General features: G+C 45.0%; 1 protein-coding gene and 1 pseudogene across 6 annotated transcripts in view; both read right to left on the bottom strand.

The window, feature by feature from the left end:
• ACSL1 (acyl-CoA synthetase long chain family member 1) overlaps positions 1-21,309 on the bottom strand; it is a 70,008-nt gene that overhangs the window by 28,305 nt on the left and 20,394 nt on the right. For 4 of the 5 annotated variants that reach the window (XM_030918654.1, XM_030918665.1, XM_030918668.1 and 1 more), the window contains 3 exons: positions 18,779-19,005; positions 4,941-5,055; positions 212-276 (listed from right to left, as the gene is read on the bottom strand). In XM_030918654.1, the coding sequence (XP_030774514.1) occupies positions 212-276; positions 4,941-5,055; positions 18,779-18,973 (375 nt within the window). In that variant the 5' untranslated portion in view covers positions 18,974-19,005. Of the gene's footprint in view, positions 1-211; positions 277-4,940; positions 5,056-18,778; positions 19,006-20,873; positions 20,982-21,309 lie in introns of those variants that run through there. The other variant, XM_010377934.2, reaches the window with a different exon arrangement.
• On the bottom strand, positions 14,611-15,453 carry LOC104673794 (annotated as a pseudogene). Its single transcript, XR_749560.2, has one exon. The product of XR_749560.2 is annotated as a proteoglycan 3 pseudogene (transcript).

The following is a 21,309-nucleotide window of genomic DNA, read 5'->3' as shown; positions in this document are numbered from 1 at the left end:
TACAGTGCTTTGAACCACTAGTGAAATTCCTTAACTTGTTCTCCCCAAACCTTTGTGTCAAGTTTCTCCTCAGATGCCCCATGCTTACGGCAAGGCTCTGAGCTGGTCCAGCACATACACTTTGGAGCAACCATCTGGCTCCAAGAATTCACATACGGAAGCATCCCTGCTTGCAAGAGGAGTCCACAGAGCCTGTTTCATACAAACTCACCTGTTTGTATGAAAGCCATTCATAGGGTTGGTCTGGTTTCCGAGAGCCTAAACAAGGGCCATTATCTAAAAAACAGAGAAAAAACAATGGATGGGCTGAACATACATACATATTCCCAGATTTTAATTTGTATCCCAGCCCCACGCTACTAAACATCAGCTAGAGTCTACTTTAGTCCTCAGATAAGAAATGGTGGCTTCAGATTGGAAATATTTTCTCCCTCAGTTTTGGTCTGATTTTTTCTTTGCTGGTTTATTTCTGTTTTGTTTAAGTGGGGCAGGAGAAGGGGATGAGGGAGAAACGGCAAAATCCAACTCTTAAGGGCACTTAATTTGTGATTCCTCTTTAACACCCTACTGTTTTAGACCAGGAGTCAGCAGATGAGTGGTAAAGAGATCCTGCTGTAGTGGTAAAGGGATACCTTTTCAGAAGAGGTATTCATCAAAACTTTTCAGGAAGTCTAAAGCATTCTAACTCAGAATACGGAAAGGAAAATAGAATTCTTTATGTGTCCAAATTTTGATGACCAAAGGTATCAAGAATTACCTGGAATCCTAGTTACATGGGTGAAGTCGTGATTGCAGAAAAACAAAAACAAAGAAAAGATGCGAAATGAGGGGATGTGAAGTGTTATTTGTGAAGCAAAAGTTAGGAAATATCGAGATGTTTCCCGATTCCCATTGAGGTTTCGAAGAAGCAAAAGGGGACCATAGTGCATCTGGCTTTAGCACGTTCGGTCTGAGTGTTCGTGAGGAGGCTCTGATTTGACGTGAGGACCTCAGGAAGTAGGATGGAAGGCAGGGCTGGCCCCATCACACAGAGCATGCCCCAGACAACAACAGTGTGCTGCACACACAGATTCTGGAGTCAGCCGCGCGGCTGGGGAGGACACAGGCCAGACACACTGACTTCTTTGCCATCCCTAAAAACAGTCCTGATGAAAACAGGGTTATTCTCGGACCCTCTCCAATATACAGAGACTGTAACAAGGGCCATACAAGATGAGTTCAATCAGATGTTGTTTCCAGATGAGAAAAAAAAATTGCATTAGTCATATGAAATGATGCGATTTTATTCCTCAAAAACAGAGACGGGCACACTGCAGCCAAGGGCCAAATCAGGCCCACCACCTGTTTTTGTGGACACAGTGATAGTGGCACACAGCCACACTGATTCATTTTTGTTCTGTGTGAGGCTGCAGTTGAGTAGTTGCAACCAAGACCATATGGCACCAAAGCCAAAAATATTTACCATCAGACTTTTTACAGAAAACGTATGCCAACTCCAGCTCTAGAACTAGTCGTTAAGCTGCAGGCTCAGCGGGGGAACTTAATACTATACCCAGGCTCTATTATACCCAGGCTCTAGAATTTTTTATTCAACTGAATAGGGATGGGGCCTGGGTCTCAGTATTTTTCAGAAGCTCCCCGATGGCACAAAAGTGCAGCTAGAGATGAGAGCCACTGAGAAGCAAGGAGCTCAATCTTTATAAATCGCTTCCTTGGTGCAGTTTTAAAGTACGAGGTTTAAAAACTCTAGGCGGGCTTCTTCTATCATTCAACAAACTTCTGACCCCTTATCCAAATGCTGGGTCTTGCTCTTTTGTAGAAGTTTAACTCTACAGTAGCCTAAGAAAATCAAAGCTTAGAATAAAAAGATCCTCTGGGAAAAAAAAAAAAAAAAAAGGAAGCAGATTGAGACCTGCAAAGCAGCTCCCTTCAATAAGTACAGATCAAGAAGACTGGACTCACTTTCCTTCACGGTCTCTGACACATTGACACATCCATAGGACTTTCATTTTCCAGGGGGAGCAAGCAACCAAAGAAAAGTTATGTGACTTGTCTTCAGATCAGGGGAGAGACAAAAGCGTAATGTAAGTCACCACGCTCCTCCATGAATGTATATACACTTACATGTATACAGCAGGTCCTCAAATAATGGCATTTCATTTGCATGTTCTCCCCACATCTGTGTGGTTTTTCCTGGGAACTCTGGGTTCCTCCCACATCCCAAAGCTGTGCCTGTGAGGTGAACTGGTGCATCTCCACGGTCCTAGTGAGTGTGGACGAGTGTGAGTGTGTGAGTGGGTGTGAGTATGAGTCTCCCTACGATGGGAGGATGTGCTGGCCAGGGCAGTTCCCCCGACATCCTGAGCTGCCCAGATGGGCTCCAGTCACCCATGACCCTGAACTGGAATAAACAGGTAAATATTTATCTTACTTGTTTGTATTAATTGTTCCTAAATGTATGTAGCACTCACATTTATTTCAATGTTTAATATGAGACATGTGGTCTTTATTTAGAAGTTTGGTGATGTTTTTGTGACTAGAAATATGCTGTGGGAATCTAACTCTTGCTCATATCAATTAGCCTATGAGAAAATTGGTTTCATTATAGTCGTTTTCAAGTTGCAGTTTCCAAGAACTGCACATGCTCTGTGATGGTGGTAAACAACACGAACACGAACACACACACACACTGTTTCATGTGCCGCATGTTAGGCTGATCCACCTGATGGATATTTACTATCACAGACAAATCCTGACCTTGACACCAACTTTGAAAATGTTCATAAATTAAATAACACACAAGTAAGCTTGGTCTCACCTGCTATGGGAACACTGGGACAAACTCACCAAGCTGAGACATCCAGTTACCAGTGTCAAGCAAAAAACAATAGGCATTTTTTTTTTTTTTTTTGAGACAGAGTCTTGCTGTGTCATCCAGGCTGGAGTGCAATGGTGCAATCTCGGCTCACTGCAACCTCCACCTCCCCAGTTCAAGCGATTCTCCTGCCTCAGCCTCCTGGGTAGCTGGGATTACGGACACGTGCCACCATGCCCAGCTATTTTTGTATTTTCAGTAGAGACAGAGTTTCACCATGTTGGTCAGGCTGGTCTCGAACTCCTGACCTCGTGATATGCCCGCGTCGGCCTTCCAAAATGCTGGGATTACAGGCGTGAGCCACCACACCCAGCCAATAGGCACTTCTTGAGTGCATATTACATACAACATATCATGAGGGATAGAGCCAGCAATACCACATGGTTCCTGACCATAAAGGGATTACAATCTAGCTAGCAGTGGCCCAAATAAAAGCTAAGCATCAGAGGATTTAAATAACAAAGCACAGATTCCAAGACCATTTTTAGAGAAGTACCTGGTATAAGCAAAAATGAAGTGGCTAAAATAGAAAGAGGGGTGGAGAAACCAGAGGTACTCCCTCCTTCACTGAGGATGCATTAGTATCACGCGTTGTACGTGCTTGATACTTACTCCTTTCGATCATGGTGATTTATAGGGTGTCTTCACTGGGGCGGGGATGCTTGCATGTGTAATCTTGCTAAGAGTTAATAGAAAGGCTAGGACCAAACCTGTGTATCAGGCACTGTCAATGCTGTGAAAAGAGATGACTGACAGTCACCCTGTTCTCAAGGAGCTCGGGCTGGGGGGGGCAGAATGCCAGGTGAACACCTCTGTGCCATCAGGGTTTATGCAGAAGGAATATAATGTGCTGGGAGGGAAAGGGAAGAAACGCCTCACTGGGAGGTAGGGGATGAAAATGATAGACTAGGAAGGTTTTAGAGAAAAGGTGAAACGCAGTGAGTTTTAAAAGATTAAAGAATACATATCAAGCATCCAGGCTGGGGGTAGAAAGAGGCTTTATGATCAAGGAAAAAAAGTGCACGGCTGGGCATGGTGGCTCAGGCCTGTAATCCCAGTATTTTGGGAGGCCGAGGTGGGTAGATCACCTGAGGTCGGGAGTTTGAGACTAGCCTGACCAACATGGAGAAACCCCGTCTCTATTAAAAAATACGAAATTAGCTGGGCATGGTGGTGCATGCCTGTAATCCCAGCTACTCGGGAGGCTGAGGCAGGAGAATCACTCGAACCCGGGAGGTGTAGGCTGCAGTGAGCCAAGATCACGCCATTGCACTCTAGCCTGGGCAACAAGAGCAAAACTCCATCTCAAAAAAAAAAAAAAAAAAAGTGCACAAGTCTCGGCATGGTGGCTCACACCTGTAGTCCCAGTACTTTGGGAGGCTGAGGCAGGAGGCTCACTTGAGGCCAAAGTTTGAGTCCAGCCTGGGCAACATAGCAAGACCCCATTTCTAAAAAACAAAATAAAACTGCACAAAGGCTCAGGGCTGGGGAGAGAGCAGAGGTAGTTGTGGCTCTCCACAAAGTTCAGTATGACCTGAGAGCCATATACAGGAGGCCTGGGAGGGACAGAGGCTGGGAAGGAGGTATGCTGGATATCACAGGATTTCTTACGCCACAGTTAATAATTAAGGGTAATCCCATGAGCCAACATTTCCCAAGGGTCTCTAATAAAACACTGCCATCCTGGGATGTCAGTATTTCTTTCCCAAAATATGGGTCTCTTGGTCAAGTAAGCATGAAAAATGCTGGATTGGGCCCAGTTTAACAGACCTCTTTATTGCAGGAAACGTCAGAGCCTACTGTGCACTGGTGTAACATGTGACTCACCATAAAATACAGAATGTGACACTCACATATGTGACCACGGAGCCCCCAGGGTCACAGAGAACATCTAGAGGGTCCAGTGAGCTTTGGGACAGACTCTGGGGAAGTTACAGTGGACACAGAGGGGCCTGAGCGATACTAAGGAGGTGAAAGATAAGAGCAAATGTGCATTTCTGAAAGGCTACTTGTTCTTCATGAAACACGGCAAGTGGCAGCCACGCAAACGCAGGAAAATGCTTACTTGACACCTGTATTCCCCTCTGGAAACCTTCGTATAACGTTGTGACATCCTCATAGAAATACACCAAGGGCTCGTCGCTGTCAAGCAGTGCGGATCTTCGTGCACCACCACTGCCCTATCCAAAAAGAAAGGGGGCGTGTTAGAAGGCGATGAAATATATGCACGCTGTGGAATGGCTAAATCAAGCTAATTAACATATCCATTCCTTTACATCCTTATCACTTACTTGTAGTGAGAACACTTAAAATCTATTAGTAATTTCAGGTATACAGTATACTGTTATTAACTACAGTCACCAACTAATAGTGCACACAGTCACCATTTTAATTAAAAATAGATGTCCCGAACTCATTCCTCCTATTATACACCATAAATACATATAATTTGTATTTGTCCATTAAAAAAATAAATAAAATGCTTAAAAATTAAATACAAAGTCTAACACGCCCCTGTGGTACCCGCACCCCTCCAGGCGGCCCCCTGCGGAACAGCTTCTCAGTGAGTGAGCGCTGAAAGACTGCAGTGGAAGATGTGCTGAGGTAAACCCATCATTCGCCTGGAGGTAAGCACAGGCTCCGGGGAACCACGGCTAAGACCACAGGGCTGTCAAAAAGATGCCTGAAGAAAGCAAACAGGTTCACCGACCTATAAGTGCTAGTCCTGCCAGATACGACCAAAGAGAGCAAGAGAAGAGCCAGAAACTGCTACCACTACACGCATTGACAGTTCTCAAGCCACTGCCATCCACAGCACAGAGGACTGATCCTGCTCAGCCCTGGTGGATATGACCCCACTTGGCTATACTTCTAAAATGTTTCCTATATGCTTTTTGAGACTATTTCCACGATTTTATCTCCTCACCAAGCGCAGTAGAATCTGTTAGAACTTCACTTTCTTTCATAGCATCTCTAACAGTTAAAATAATCAGCTACAAAACATATGATTGTGCCGAGACAGGTCCTCACTAGTTTTAGGTGCAACATTTGTAGGTGTGCAGACGTGACATCGCTGTGCACCTTTCTCTAAGTTGTCTTCATCTGTTGGCTTCCTGAGTATATTTGCTATGCGCAAGAACTCCTAATGATGGATAAGGCGGCAGGGCCTAGCCTCCCACAGTAGCAGCAGTAGTCTTTAGAGGTAGCAGGTCTCCAATGGGAGCTGCTGAGTCCTCTGGGGCCCAAGGACACTGTAAGGCATCCCGACATCCACAGAAAGCCAAAAAGCACTTTTTAGCTCATAAAAAAAAAGCTCAGTGACTATGACGTTAGAGCCTACCACTTGTTCTTTAAATTTCAGAGAGGGGCCTTCACTTTTACAACAGTCTGGAAACCCTTGGAGAAATTAGACTGTGATATGATAACTTCTGGTACCAACAGGAAAGAGCTGTCCAAAAGTGGAAGAGATCATTTCTGGCTTAAGGTGTGATAAAAGAAAACAGGAGACACCAGAAAGAAGTGGGGAAAAGCTAGGTCTCAGAGTAGGGCGGCAGCACTGAGGAGGGCAGCACGGAGGAGGAAATGGATGGGTGCCAGGCGATGAACTCACAGGGAGACCCCTTAGAAGGTGATGACTGCCTGATCTGTTTCCATGGACTTCCTACAAGCTCTTTTGCTTTTTGTCCATCCTTAAGTTATAATGTATATACTGTTTAAAAAACATTTAAGTGATATAGAAGTATATCAAGAAAAAATGATTACTATTAGTAGTTTGGTAAATTCCTCCCAGTCTTTTTTCTATGCTTATACATTTACAGACATTCTGTCAATATCCACTGTGTGCTACATATGTGTATTTAACTCTTGATCCAAAACTGCATACTTTTCTGGAGTAAATATGACCCAATCATATCTTTTAATCATCACAATGTCTTCTCTCTTGGCAGAAACTTTCTAATACCTATGGCTGTGATTCCAAACATACTTACTAACTACAGCATGCTACTTTGTAAAGCAAAAATGTTATTCTTTGTGTGCACAAGAATGGAAGAGTATCTTCGCATTAGTGTCACGCATTATTGTTACTTAATCCATTATTGTTACTTAATCGCTGAGTCTGTTTTCTTTTCTGTAAAATGGAGACATCATGAGTCCACTTCCAGGGTTGTTTTCTGTTAAAGAAGAACTTTCCTGTAAAATATGATTGTGTAGAATATTACTTGTGCACCCAATAACATGCTCTAACTACAGTCCAAGTCCTCCATCACCTCAATCTTGACTCCAACAAATAGCCTGAAATTCAGAAGCAATTTTCTGGCTTTGTAGAGAGTATCAGAAGCCTCTTTAACCCATGAAGCCACCAAAAACACCTAAGGCACCAAGGCTAAGGTAGGAAGAGAAAGGGGGAAAGGACAAAATGATAGAGAACAGGAAGACTGAGAGGGAGTGAAAAGAGGTAAGAAAAGCACCAAGCATGATGGTGAAGTGTGGTTGTCTCAGCATGGCCTAGAGATGCAGACGGCCTGGCCGCCCACAGGGAGGTCCTCACGATGCTCTGCTTAGGATGGTGCCTTCTATACCTCTTGACACAACAGAAATGCATTCATGGTCTTTTTCAGCGCTGTCTCTTCAAAAGCAACACCACTTTCTGCACTCTGCAGAGGAATTCCCCGAGCTGTGAATGGGCAGATGGGGATAAGGTGAACAAGACACAAGCCTGTTCTGAAGGAGCCCAAGTCTTGTCCCTAAGTGACCAGAGGGACTCCAGGGAGCCCTGGCTGAGCAGAAGAGTGCAGGGAGAGTCAGGATGAGCAGACAGAAGCAAGCCTGAAATCTCAGGTGCACAGGCTCATCCTAAAGCCAAGGTTCTCAAAGTGTGGTCTGCGGAACACCTGGCACTGGTAAGGAAAGCAAATCACAGCAGACCTGCCGAATCCGAAATTCTGGGGATGCAATCCAGCAATCTGCGCTTTAAGAAGCCCTCCAGGGGATGCTAAGGTTTGAGAAACGCCTTGCTAGAGACATTGAGGTTTCCAGCAGGGAAATGGTGAGGACAGGCTAACGGGTTAGAAAGAAATTTACAAGAAGTGTAAGCAGTGTGTGGAACAGGAGGGAGAGGAGAGACTGGAGAGAAACCAACTCCTACAGACCTGGATAGGGCAGTGGGAGTTGGGAACCGGGAAGGATCAAGGCACTGGGCGTGCTGCAGCACTCAGGAGCAGGATTTGACAGGTAATGGGGTGCAGGCAGAAAGGAGGATGGCTGAGAAGAAAAACTGTTCCCTTTAATCAAATAGAAGACTGGGCACTGGGGGTAGGCTTCAGAAAAGAGAAGAAGTTTAGCTTTGGACATACAGAGACCATAACCCTTCGAGACAGGTCAACCACCTTGGTCAACGTCAAATTTTATTTTGAGAACCACTGCTCTAGAGGACCATTTTACAACAAACTTTTAGCTAAAGAATTTTTTAGTTAGGTTTAAGTTTTTGGTGGTCTATAATCTTCTGGAATCCGAGAAACACGGAGGCAAACGAACTAAATCAAAGTTGAAGAAGTGAATGATATCCCCAATAAAGCAACATCGTGACATGTAACCTGGGGCAAGATATTTATTATTACCCTAATCAGCAATTAGAATAATGAGGAAAGCTTGAACATGAAGCAGTAAATGAGACATCTGCCAAAAGGAGACACTAATTGAAGGCTCGATGATAGTGGATAAAAGGTCACACTGTCACTCAGTTGTCAGACATAACTGTAATTTCAAGAAAGGGGGTTGAATAAGAAGGGGAAGGGCACAAAACATTAAGATCCATGCTTCAAAATCTTTGGCTCTATGAAAGGACCACACATTCCAATAATGAATCTTTTTTTTTTTTCGAAACAGGGTTGTGCTCTGTTGCCCAGGCTGGAGTTCAGTGGCATCACCAGAGCTTGCTGCCATCTTGACCGTCTGCACTCAAGCAGTCCTTCCACTTAACTCCCGAGTAGCTGAAACCACAGACACATGCCACCTTGCTTGGCTAATTTTTTTATTATTTGTAGAGACAAGGTCTCACTATGCTGCCCAGGCTGGTCTCAAACTCCTGGGCTCAAGTGATCCTTCCTCCTAGGCCTCCCAAAGTATTGGGATTACAGGTGTGAGCCACTGCGCCTGGCCCAGTGTTGCTATTCTTTGAACAAAAATGCTATATTTAAACTGGGTGTTAGCAACCTTAGTTTTATCTACATAAGCAAGGGGTTGCAAGCTGAGCGCTGGGAAGCGTAGCTGTAACAATTGGAGCCCAAATTTTCTGTAGGTTTTACAAGATGGCGTCACTTCAAAAGCTGGGGACTTAAATACTGTATTAGGTAAGTCCACGTGGCTATTTCTAGGGACACCTATTTAAATGAAAAATAGCTTAAATCTGGCCCTATGGGCTTCTGACATAACCTACCGATCAGGTGGCAGTGTGTGGGAGTCGCTTGGGCTCAAGAAACAGGGCAAGAGAAGCAGACAACCCCAGTTGAATGTGTAGGAAATCAGTTATGAGCCAGTGAGTCAGCAGGCATCATGGGTCTTTTACTGCTTCTGCTACAGATCTCTTTAATGTGATTATATAGGTTTCCCAGTTAAAAAAAAAAAAAAAAAAAAAAAAAAAGATGGTGAGTCAAACCCACTACAGTGAAATGGGTGGTCATGAGTATATTCCACAACATCTCTACAAGCTCAGGTTCCTCCTGAGGTCAATCTCCCCACAAGGGCTGAAGTAGGAAATAAGTCCAAGTTCCTCTTGGGGGCAGGAAGGCCAGGAAACCGTGAACATCTGCCTATCAAAGGTTTCCAAGGCCAGAGCTCTCACCAATATGTGACTAATAGAAACACAATGGCCAGTTATTTTGTACCACTCCCCTACTTAAATGCAAAAGCAAATTATACCCTTGAGGATTTCTTAGGGGTAGAGAAGCCCAAGCTTTACCACTCACGGCCATTCATCTCCATCTCCAAATGGGCATCGACAGGCCACAGCAGTTAAATGCCCCTTGTGTTGCTATTGTTTATGCAGGCGAGGGATAGGGAGGTGGACGCAGGGCAAAAGGGAGAAGGGAGAGAAGGGAGAATGAGAGAGGGAAAGGAGCAGAAGGGGGAGAGGCAGAGCCAAGAGACTGCCAAAGACGTGGCTGGGTTCTAATGCAGAATCCATCTCTGGGGTGCAAAGGAGCACGTAGAACCACAGACCAGGGGTAAAAGTGATTCCTTTTTGTTCCTTCTAACACCTAACACGTGGTCTACACAGCTGTTTCCCTTCAGGATACCCAAATCCAGATGCTCAAGTCCCTGATATAAAATGGCATAGTATTTGCATATAACCTATGCACATCTTTCTGTATACTCTAAACGGTCTCTAGATTACTCACAATACCTGTGATGTAAATAAGTAGCTGTTATACTGTATTGTTCAGGGAATAGTGACAAGGAAAAAATGTCTGGCAATGTTCAATACAGACAAAACCATCCATTTATTTCCATGGAACATTTTTAATCCACGGACACAGAGCGCCAACCATATCCTTCCCAGCATTTCCATTTTACATGCATCTTAGCCTGCTCAGAACTCCATCATGTGCTTCTTTTTGTAAACTGACATAAAACTACTTTTCCATCCAGTGACCTTTCAGAGAGGAACTCTGGCCATCAACTCTCTTATCTAGCAGACTACATCTTTGATATATTACACTAGGTCTTTTAAAGGCCAGCCCCTGGGCAACTCCCCCTCCACAATAATTTCTAAATGACAATGGATAGATATTTGTAAAATTCCCAGATTTCCCCCAATACAGTGAACTGTAAATGTCACAAGGAAACAGTGAGGCCTCACGCTCACTATTCATACTCACTGTTGAACTGACTGACTTCCCAAGATCCTTTCCTCCCAGCTGAGCACAGAAGGCAGAACTATCCTGACACTGGTGTGCAGGAAGGATGGAAGGCGAGTGAATGTGTACAGAGCCTGCTAAAGGCCAGCCCCTCTCCAGATGAGGAAGCTCAGACTCGGGGGGCTGCTTCCCTTCTTAGTCCCACGTCCACCACATAGTGGAGCGGAGCTTTGAACCTAGCTCAATGAGACATCCAGATACGTCAAGGTTTGCTTGGCAGTTCACAGGCAGGTCCCAAACATGCCCACACCTCCTTTGTGCGTGTGTGGAGACATCCTTCATCCTTGAGGAGGTGGGGTTCAGGCCACCTGTGCCTGGCTGGGTTTTCGGATTTTTCAGCACTTGCTCATAAACCCTCAGAACCTTTTTTCTTTTCATTCCTAGTTCATCTCCAGTTTCCAACTTCCCAGCTCCCCACTATCCCAACCAGAGGATTTGCTGAAGAGGGATGGGGGGATGGGGGCAGGAGGCTGACACGGTACTTTGCAAAATATCTCATCACCAGAAAAAAAAAAAATCAGCCGACCACAAGAGGGGAAGTATCACCCTCCCGCCTCAATGAAAGGGAAGAAAATGTGAAGTCACGACATCCAAATTCCTACAAATACACACTGTTCCAGGAAAGAGGACTGCCAGTAGAATTTTTACATGCCAACCATTTGAATATACAAGGCATCTGCCTCACTTCTGCCTAGTTCAAAGGGAGCCACATTCCTATCTACTACCTTTGGTTGCTTTTGGACAATGGGTACTGAAGGGGTTTTGTCAAGAAACACAGTCTATGCTGGTCATTTTTCATTTGGCACCAGTTGGTTCCATTTTGGGGAGGCTATTTTTAAACATAAGTAAATATTACAGCACGCATTTCTGTCATGTATGCGTACACACGTTCTCTGTTTAATGAAGCCTGTGAGAAGCGACATCATTTGTACAAAATCAAATTGTGTTTTCAGACCTGCTTTATCATATTCCCTATATATCTGTAGGGACCTTTAGCTTTTTCTTCCTAGGTAAAGGGAGTCCAGAAATACTTTTTTAAATATAACAATCAACCTCTTTCTTTCTTTGAATTCCCAAGCCAGGCACTTAATACTCCTGTCGCCTGGTCTTGGCATAAAGATCAGAAACTCTGCCCTCAGTTCTCACCCTGCAGGCCACCCCACCCAACCACCACTGCTCATTACCAGCGCTAACACTTTTCCCACCTAATTCAGCCACCTAAAAGCGTCCCTAAGTCAGCAGACATGTCTTCCAGTCTCTCAGAGAGCAACTCAGTTATTTCCTGTAATGTGAGTTTTGTAAGAAAAAGTAATTTAGCAAGGTTTTTCATAACTTGTTATTAAGAAGCTCATTAAGTTTTAGAAAAGGTGCTAAAGTTACCTCAAGGCATGAAAATGCTGATGTTTGCACCCTGCCAGAATAACATTTCTAAACAAAAACACCCCCTCTAAGCATACTCTCTCCATCCCACCTATGCTTGTTAATACTGAGTGTCAACTTTATTGGATCGAAGGATATGAAGTATTGATCCTGGGTGTGTCTGTGAGGGTGTTGCCAAAGGAGATTAACATTTGAGTCAGTGGGCTGGGAAAGGCAGACCCACCCTTAATCTGGTGGACACCATCTAATCAGCTGCCAGCATAGCCAGAATAAAAAGCAGGCAGAGGAATGTGAAAAGACTAGACTGGCTTAGCTTCCCAGCCTACATCTTTCTCCCATGCTGGATGCTTCCTGCCCTCAAACATCAGACTTCACGTCCTTCAGCATCGGGACTCAGACTGGCTTTCTTGCTCCTCAGTTTGCAGATGGCCTACTGTGGGTCCTTGTGATCATGTGCGTTAATACTCCTCAATAAACTCCTATATATCCATCCTATTAGCTCTGTCCCTCTAGAGAACCCTGACTAATACACGACCTCACTGCCCCAACTGCCAGGATCGCTTGCGGCAAATGTCCTCAAATGCTGGAATACTTTTCAGGAATTCTCTGAGTATCATGTCAGCAAAGTTGCTAGGGGTAGAATTAAAAGGGGAAATCTTTGCTTCCAGCTTCATTTGACCATTTGCACAATTATGTTGCTATCAAGACCATGAGATAACAGGCCATGGGGAATAGTGACCCAGAATCTGCAATCACACATGGTAATAAATGGAAGTTAATGCCTAAAAACAGCCCAGATTTCCATAAGGATGAAGAATAGGGATGAAGCCAGAGCACCAGATCAGGAGATTCTTCTGAAGCCTCACACACACTTCTAGTTAAATATACATCAGATAACTGATTTCTGTTCTAAAGCTTCCCAGAGATGAGAATTAGGTTTACATTTACAAATGACTGTAGAAACAGTATTTATTAGGTCATATTGACAAATGACTGCAGAAACAACCAGATGCTACTACGACTGTTCCTAATACTTGTCCCTTCCTCTCAACGTTCACCTGCTACCTCCCACTTGGTTCAAAATCATTCATCTATTGCCCCATCTTGCAACTGACTGTGACACTCCTTCTTCCGACCCACCAGGCTGGTGCCAGTGAGGGCGAGTGACACCACCATCCAACTTAACCCCAGCTGCCCTTCCTGGACAGCTCCCTTCCTGCCCTCTCCTGGCAGTTTCCATTTAGGCTTGTCTCTAAATGTTTGCCTCACAGACACGTGTAATCTTGCCCAGATCAACAACAGCTCCCGCTCAGAGTGGGCCCCAGCCACTCAAGTCCAGAAGGGTGTCTCGCCACCCTCAGCGTTTCCACTGGCATGATCCCCATAGGCCCACACTTGCTTTCTCTCCACAAATCTGGTGTGAGTTTTCATAAAAACTTATGCATCAATGACCTGCTCTCTTCTCCTGCAAAATTACTTCTCCCAGTTTGCAAGTGGGCCTTTACATGCATACATGTGAGGTATCATTATGTGGAAATGAGGGATTCCACCAGCCACATGGGGAAATCCTACTTGGTAATATGTCCATATACACCCTGTAAACATGGATGAAGGATGCTAGTCCTTGTTGCAGTGTGCATGTGAGCTGGGAGGTCTGTGGTTTGCTCATGCAGATCATGACACTGAGAAGGCCTCTGGTGGAGTGTGACTTTTGAATTGTAAACCATGCTGTTGATTGAGCACTGGCTTCCACAGCCTGGATATGCCACCTGTAGTTTGCTTCTTCCAAATCCTTACCTGAGAATGAACCTACAGCTGTAGTTCTGTGGCATGAAAACAAGTCACTTGCATTGACTGCTCTAGTCTCAAGAGGGGTCTCACCCTCTGCCAAGGACAAGGGGTCTGAGTGGTACTTCCTGCTGGCCTGGAGCTCCCTGGGGGCAGCAGCCTTCTCTGCCCTGGTACTGTGCACATCGTGCCAGAAAAACTCGAGTCCTTGCTGAATGAATATAGATCTGGTAACTATTCTCTGTGACTTGTGGAGAATTAAACCCAAAGTGTCACATCCTCTGTGGCAGGCTTTATGAAGCACAGGATTAAAATGCTAAAGCAAGTCACTAACCATATACATGCCAACATACAGATGTATAAATTTCAATCTCTCATGCAAAAGGGCCACCGGCCAGCATGTGACCTGGAGGTCATGAGATCATTTGGTGTGGAATTTAGTCATCCAACTAGGAAACAAGATCAGTCATACCCAAGGAAATGGTTCTGTGTATTATAAGATACGAACCCATGCTGGAACCAAGGTCTGATAACAATCTAAACAGTGAATCTGTGACAGTCTGACTGGGTTAGTCACCAGAAGTAAATCTTAACCCAGGTTTTGATACTCTTAAAAGTAAGTCTTAGAAAAGACTTGAAGGCATAAAAAAGTTTTTACTTGCTAAAATTTATTCCCTTCTCTAATATTTAAAAACAAACAAATAACACATACCACAGGTTTTTGTTTAAGGACATTATGATCTTGTAGTAGTTGTCAAAAATCTTTCCGAACTAATTTGACAAGTCAGTCATCTCAATGCCCATACCACCTCTCTCATAAGGACAGTAACTCACCTACTCTCTCTGGAGGGTCTCCATCTCACTGGCTTAGAAGGAGCAGGCGCAGGGCAGGTGCCACTTGCATGGGGCTCATCACCAACGGCCCCCCTCTAGCAAACAGGGCCACACAGCAGCCATTCCCATTCCCAAGTGACCCCAAGGCCCAGTATCCAAAATTCCAGTGGCTCCCCGCAGTCCAGCGAAACTGCTTCCACAGGAAGCAGCCCTTGAGGATGCCTCCAATCCAGAGCAGGGCCAGGCTGGCTGTGCCAGCGTAGCACTGAATGTGATCATTGGAGTTGTAGCTGTAGACGGAGATAAGGTGGCTTCCAGAGCATCTCAGACATTCTGAGCTTCTGTGAATGTCATAGGGGTCCGTACTAACTGGGAGCAGCAGGTCTTGCACACAGGACTTGCCTGCACTACTACCTCCTTCAGCAATTACAAAGGTTCTCATCTATATTTATAATGGTTCATGGCCTAAATCTCACAAACTCTGATAGGTGGACCTGAAACCGCATCAACACCAAGTTCTGCTCTGACTTCACCTATGTCTGACCTGGTTCAGGGATAGAGGATGAGGGAAGGGCAGAACCACTTAGGTTTTCACAGTCCTGTGCCCCTTTCATACCAGTCCTCACCATTACCCGATTCTTTATTTTTTATTTTTTACTTACTTATTTATTTATTTATTTTAAGATGGAGTCTCGCTCTGTCGCCCAGGCTGGAGTGCAGTGGCGCAATCACGGTTCACTGCAACCTCCGCCTCCCAGGTTCAAGCAATTCCCCCGTCTCAGCCTCTCGAGTAGCTGGGATTACAGGCATGCCACCACACCTGTCTAATTTTTGTATTTTTAGTAGAGACAGGGTTTCACCATATTGGTCAGGTGGGTCTTGAACTCCTAACCTCAGGTGATCCACCCACCTTGGCCTCCCAAAGTGCTAGGATTACAGGCGTGAGCCACTGTGCCCAGCCCACTGCCCAATTCTTGACAATTTCTGATCCTATACCCAACAGAACCTAGACTCTGTTTTTATTTGACCTGTCCCTTTGGCTCCATCCATTTCCATCAATACCTTGCCTGCACAGCCATTTTCAAAACAGACTGCTCTAGGCCTGGTGCTGTGGCTCACACCTGTAATCCCAGCACTTTGGGAGGTCAAGGTGGAAGGATTGCTTGAGCCCAGGAGTTTGAGACTAGCCTGGCGCAAGCTAGTTAGTTTGCGTTAGTTTGAGACTAACACAGCAAGACCTCATCTCTAAAAAAAATTTTTTTAATTAGCCAGGCATGGTGTTGCATGCCTATAGTCCTAGCTACTCTGGAGTTAGAGGTGAGAGTACAGCTCGAGCCCAGGAGTTTGAGGCTGTAGTAAGCTATGACCACACCAATGCACTCCAGCCTGGACAACAGAGCAAGACTGTCTCCAAATAAACAAACAAGCCTGCTGCTGGGTTCAGAGGCTCAGTTCACTGACTCTTCATATTGATCTGGACAGATCCAAACTTTCCTTATTATCCTGGTTTACTGCCCCCTTCCCCAAGGCCCTAGTTACAATATACAACTTTCTACTACTACAATGAAGGCAGCAAAACAGAGTTCTGGACCTTCTACTAACTGTATGATACAGTTTTACCTCTTTGGACTCAGTTTTCTTGTGTATAAAATATGAAGGGAAAAGAGAAAGGGAAAAAACAATTGCTACATACTTATTGTGGGCCAAGCAGACATTGCATAACTGCTCAGTCCTCTTAGTAACACTGAAGGAGGAAAGGTACTGTCACTGCTGTTTTCCATATGAGGAATCTGAAGGTCAGAAAAGCCTGGTGAACTTGCCCAAGGCTGCTTGGTCTAAGTTGGAGTCCAGTCCCACATCTGCCCCATCCCTCTTTTCCCTGGTCCCTTTCCGCTCCAACATGCTCCTGTACTTTGCATAACGGAACCACGTGTGTCTGGCTCTGACCAATTCCAAAAGGTTTCCAGTCACTCCAGTGAAGACGGTTTTCACTAGGGAGCCATGGGGCTTCAATCTCGGAGAACAGGCTGACGCATTTAGCCAGGCTAAACCGGAACACAGGCTAACCCCGGAAAGCTTGCATTATCTGTGACAGTGATGTAAAAACAAACCAAACCCACAAAATCTGCTTCCATCCACTGCTCAAAGTCACAGAGCAGCAGCAGTAAAACCCTTCAGAAGATGGAAGTTCTTCCTTGGCACGCAGGGAGTCACAGTTACGACTGTGAGCTGCCATTACAGACACAAGGACATGGTTCTGCAGACAGGGCCCTGATCAATCCAGGCTCCAACACTTAGGAAACACTTTTTGGATTCTGTTCCTAACCCAGCTTGTCTGTCCTGTTCTCTAATTTAGGTCTTCATTAGAGGTCACCAGCATGAGTGTTAACCTCTTCTTTACAACCCTGATTTTTATTTTTATGCTAAGCTAAAGTCTTAAAACCATATGTAAGTGCCCCCACAATTTCTCATGCAATAGGAATTACTCATTTCTTACAGTTACTGCTAAGTTATACATGTCTTAACACTGCACTTGCCAACAGCTCTTCATAGAGACGGTAGCGCTGCTGTGATACATCAGGTGCTCTGCCAGTAGAGAAGGAATGCCAGAACCTCACAGGAATCCCTTAGGAAAAGGGGGATTCCACTCATTTCCCCAGCCTATGTGATCAACAGAGGTGAAATATGAACGTACCCTGACCTTCTAAATAGAAATCAAGCAGAAAGTTAACTTTTCTCAGCAGTTCAGTCATTCTATATTTATATCTCAGTATGAATTAGACTGAAGAATCTTTTATATATTTTAAGAGTTTCACATTAATGAATCCAAGAACTTGTCTTAAACAAAACAAAGACTAGCATCCCATAAATAACAAAAACGCGGACTCCAGCCAGGGCTGTGTGTGGAAGGGCGCGCGCTCCCTCTGCGGCAGTCGGCCCGGGAGGGTGGGGAAGGCCTTCCATCCCTTCCATCTGGAAGCAGTAAATGGGGGGATTCTGTGGTTCACAATGTTCTTCTGAGTATCTGCTGAATGCAGGAAACACTGAAGGGTGACTGACTTGGGTAGAGGAAAGCAAGCCACCATAGAGAAAACCAAAGAACAGGTGAGGAGTGGAAGCAGCAGTGAGCATGTGGCCTCTTCACCTTCTCCACACCCCGCCTTTCTCACTAGGAAAGGCAGGGAGAGCAGGAGCACTAAGAATCTTCCTGACGGGATCCTAAGGTTTCCTTACGCCATCCCACCTATTAAGCCCTAATCGCCTGTGTTCCAGTTTCATTTTCGACAGGATCCTAAGGTTTCCTTACGCCATCCCACCTATTAAGCCCTAATCGCCTGTGTTCCAGTTTCATTTTCCTGACATGAGAGCACAGCCTCCAGTCTGCCCGTCACACACAACCACAGCACTCAGCAACCCAGCCAGACGCGCCTCTTGAGGGTTGTTTCTTCATGTCCTGCCCTGAATTCTGCAGCCATGTTCTTCCGTCAGGTTCTTACTCCAGCCCTATTCTATCTGAAATCCCAAAGTCCCTCCACAGCCTGGGGATGCGTTCTAAGTGTCGGATGTACCACAAGCGCATTCTTTTGGTAACGTTTGTTTGAAAACTCTCATTCCTGCTGGAATCTAACCCCTGGGAGAACAGAGGTTCTGTGCTGTCTTTTTCCTTGTGGAATCCTCCAGGCTGACCACAATGCCTACCACAGGGTAGAAACTCAATGTGATTTCTAGAATGATCTTCCATGTGACTGAAGGTAGACACCCAACCAACACCCTCTCATCTCTCCCTGTGCCTACATTTTGCCCTGTACCTCTGGTTACCACCATTAGTAATTTGTTTGTTTGGCACATTTCCATTTATAAAGTGTACTTATAAACAAATATTTTATTGTGATTGTGATCTTGATCGACATAACATTCAACAAGGCTTAGCTCATCTGGGGAAATGCAGAGAAAACACATGAGGCAGGCTGGGCCCTCCACTCACCGCCACTTCCACCGACTGCATGGAGAGGTCACATGGTGGCTTCAGGGCTTTGGGTCTCGTGGCGTACCAGAAAGTGGTGAGTGCTGCAAAAGCCCCGAAGCCCATAAGCGTGTTGGTCGGAAGAGTACGCACGTACTGTCGGAAGTCAACCAGCTCTGGCATTCGAAAATACCGGAACAACTCGTGGGCCTGCATTGTCCTGTGTTGATAGTTCTCTAAGCTGAATTCTGTTGGAAGAGAAAAATGTCATGTTCATTCCAGGGAAGCAGGACTCCTCTCCACAACTCCAGAATTCCCAAAGGCCAGCCATCTAACTGGGTAGCTGCTCGGCCAGTCCAGGCATTAAACCCACAATCTAATGGTCCAGGTCTTTTCCTGGCTGTCGAGTGTCATTTTTCTAAAAACACTTTAGGATTTCATTTTCATTCTATTTCTCCATTATCTTGTCTTGAAAAAACCCCATTCTCTTCCTTTCTTTAATCATATTAAAAAGATTTTACTCATGAAGAATTCTTCCCATAAAAACTCAAATACGTAGATTTAAGTTTCTATTTTCTTCTTTGCTATTATGTCTCTGCTCTCCTCCGTCCACCTAATCAAAAACACTCGACTCTCATTGTCAAGGCTAATGGGAATATGAGTGAAGGGGAAGAACAAGCCCAAACCACCTAAGGGCCATCAGTTTCTACTTCTTCCAACAATCTCAGAACAAGTTCCCAAACTGGTTACACCAATCTAAATTTCACCTTCCTGTACTCCTCACACCACCACGGTGTCAATATGAATGCTGGGAAACTCACGGTTGCCTATTCTGGTAAGATCAGTTTCTTTTACACTCCCCAAGACATTATAGCCAAAAGAAACAACAGATAAATTGGTGTGCATAAACTTTAAACCAACCACCAGATGTCTAAAGAGGGAATACAGCACAGTGTTTGAGAGAAAGTAGGGAATAGTATTTAAGATCCTAGATGCAGCCGGGCGCGGTAGCTCATGCCTGTAATCCCAGCACTTTGGGAGGCCGAGGCGGGCAGATAACTCGAGGTCAAGAGTTCGAGATCAGCCTGGCCAACATGGTGAAACTCCATCTCTTCAAAAAATACAAAAATTAACCGGGTGTGGTGGTGGGCACCTGTAATCCCAGCTACTCAGAAGGCCGAGGCAGGAGAATCGCTTGAACCCAGGAGACAGAGGGTTGCAGTGAGCCACTGCTCTCCAATCTGGGTGACAAAGTGAGACTCTGTCTCAAAAAAGAAAAAAAAAAAAAAAGACCCTAAATGCTAGATACTAGAGCCAAATTCTGCCTCCCCAGCTTATGAGCTGTATGATTTGGGACAAATGACCTCACCTCCACGTGCCTCAGTTTCCTTATCTGTAAATGGAGCTGGAAATAGCACCTTATCCCACAGGGCTTTTCTGACGGCTAAATGACTCAAGTAAAGAGGTAAGAATGATCTCACACACGTTAGAAAGTGCTCAAAAATGTTAGATGTTATGATTATTTCCTCTACCAACACTCTGTGGTTCATCCTGAGTGCAGAACAAGTAAGGCATGCAGGTAAAAACACTGCCTACAAGGAGTGTTCACATAAAATTAAGAAGCTTCTGCACAGCGAAAGAAACCAGCATCGGAGTGAACAGGCAGCCTACAGAATGGGAGAAAGTGTTTGCAATCTACTCATCTGACAAAGGGCTAATATCCAGAACCTACAAAGAACCCAAACAAATTTACAAGAAAAAATCCCATCAAAAAGTGGGCAAACGATATGAACAGACACTTCTCAAAAGAAGACATGTATGCAGCCAACAGACACATGAAAAAATGCTCATCATCACTGGTCATCAGAGAAATGCATTGTGGTTTTGATGTGCATTTTCTTTTTCTTTGTTAAAATACAGAAATTTTCTGCTAAAATTTAAATTTAAATGAAATTAATTTTAAATTTAATAGTCCCTGTTTTACAGGCCATTAATACTACCAGAACCAACATAATGTATTTGCTCTGCTCATTCAATCTTTGCTACAATGAATCTGTGTAAGTGTACACACACACACACACACACACACACACATACATGAAATTTCAAGATTTACCATGACAGCAAAGAAAGAACAGATAAGCAGAGTTCTTCAGGCCATGATTCTGGAAAGAAGGCACCAGCACTTCCAAAACCACTCACCATCTGTGCCACCAACAGCTGACTGCTAGGTGACACCCCACTGCAGACACAGAAGAAGGCGGTGAGCCTGGGGGTGGGGTGGGGGTTAGCAGGGCTCAGCCGCGCTCCCCCAGCCTGCTAAGGTCTCTCAGGGCAAAAGTCACATGCCGAGCCCCAGGCTGCTGCCCACTGGGCTAAAGGTAACTAGCAGACAAAATCCACACTTGACTTCTCAGGAGAGCAGAGGGTGGAGAATAGGCCAATGGGCAGCCAGCAGCAGAGTCACCCCACTGCTCCACCCATGGGCAGGGACAGGCATCAGTGAGTGTTGCTGCCAGGACCGGTTCTGAAAACAGACACTGTTTTCTTTC

The sequence above is a fragment of the Rhinopithecus roxellana genome, chromosome 2, assembly GCF_007565055.1.
Source record: "Rhinopithecus roxellana isolate Shanxi Qingling chromosome 2, ASM756505v1, whole genome shotgun sequence".
Classification (NCBI taxonomy): domain Eukaryota; kingdom Metazoa; phylum Chordata; class Mammalia; order Primates; family Cercopithecidae; genus Rhinopithecus; species Rhinopithecus roxellana.
This window is presented reverse-complemented; position numbering and strand designations above follow the sequence as displayed.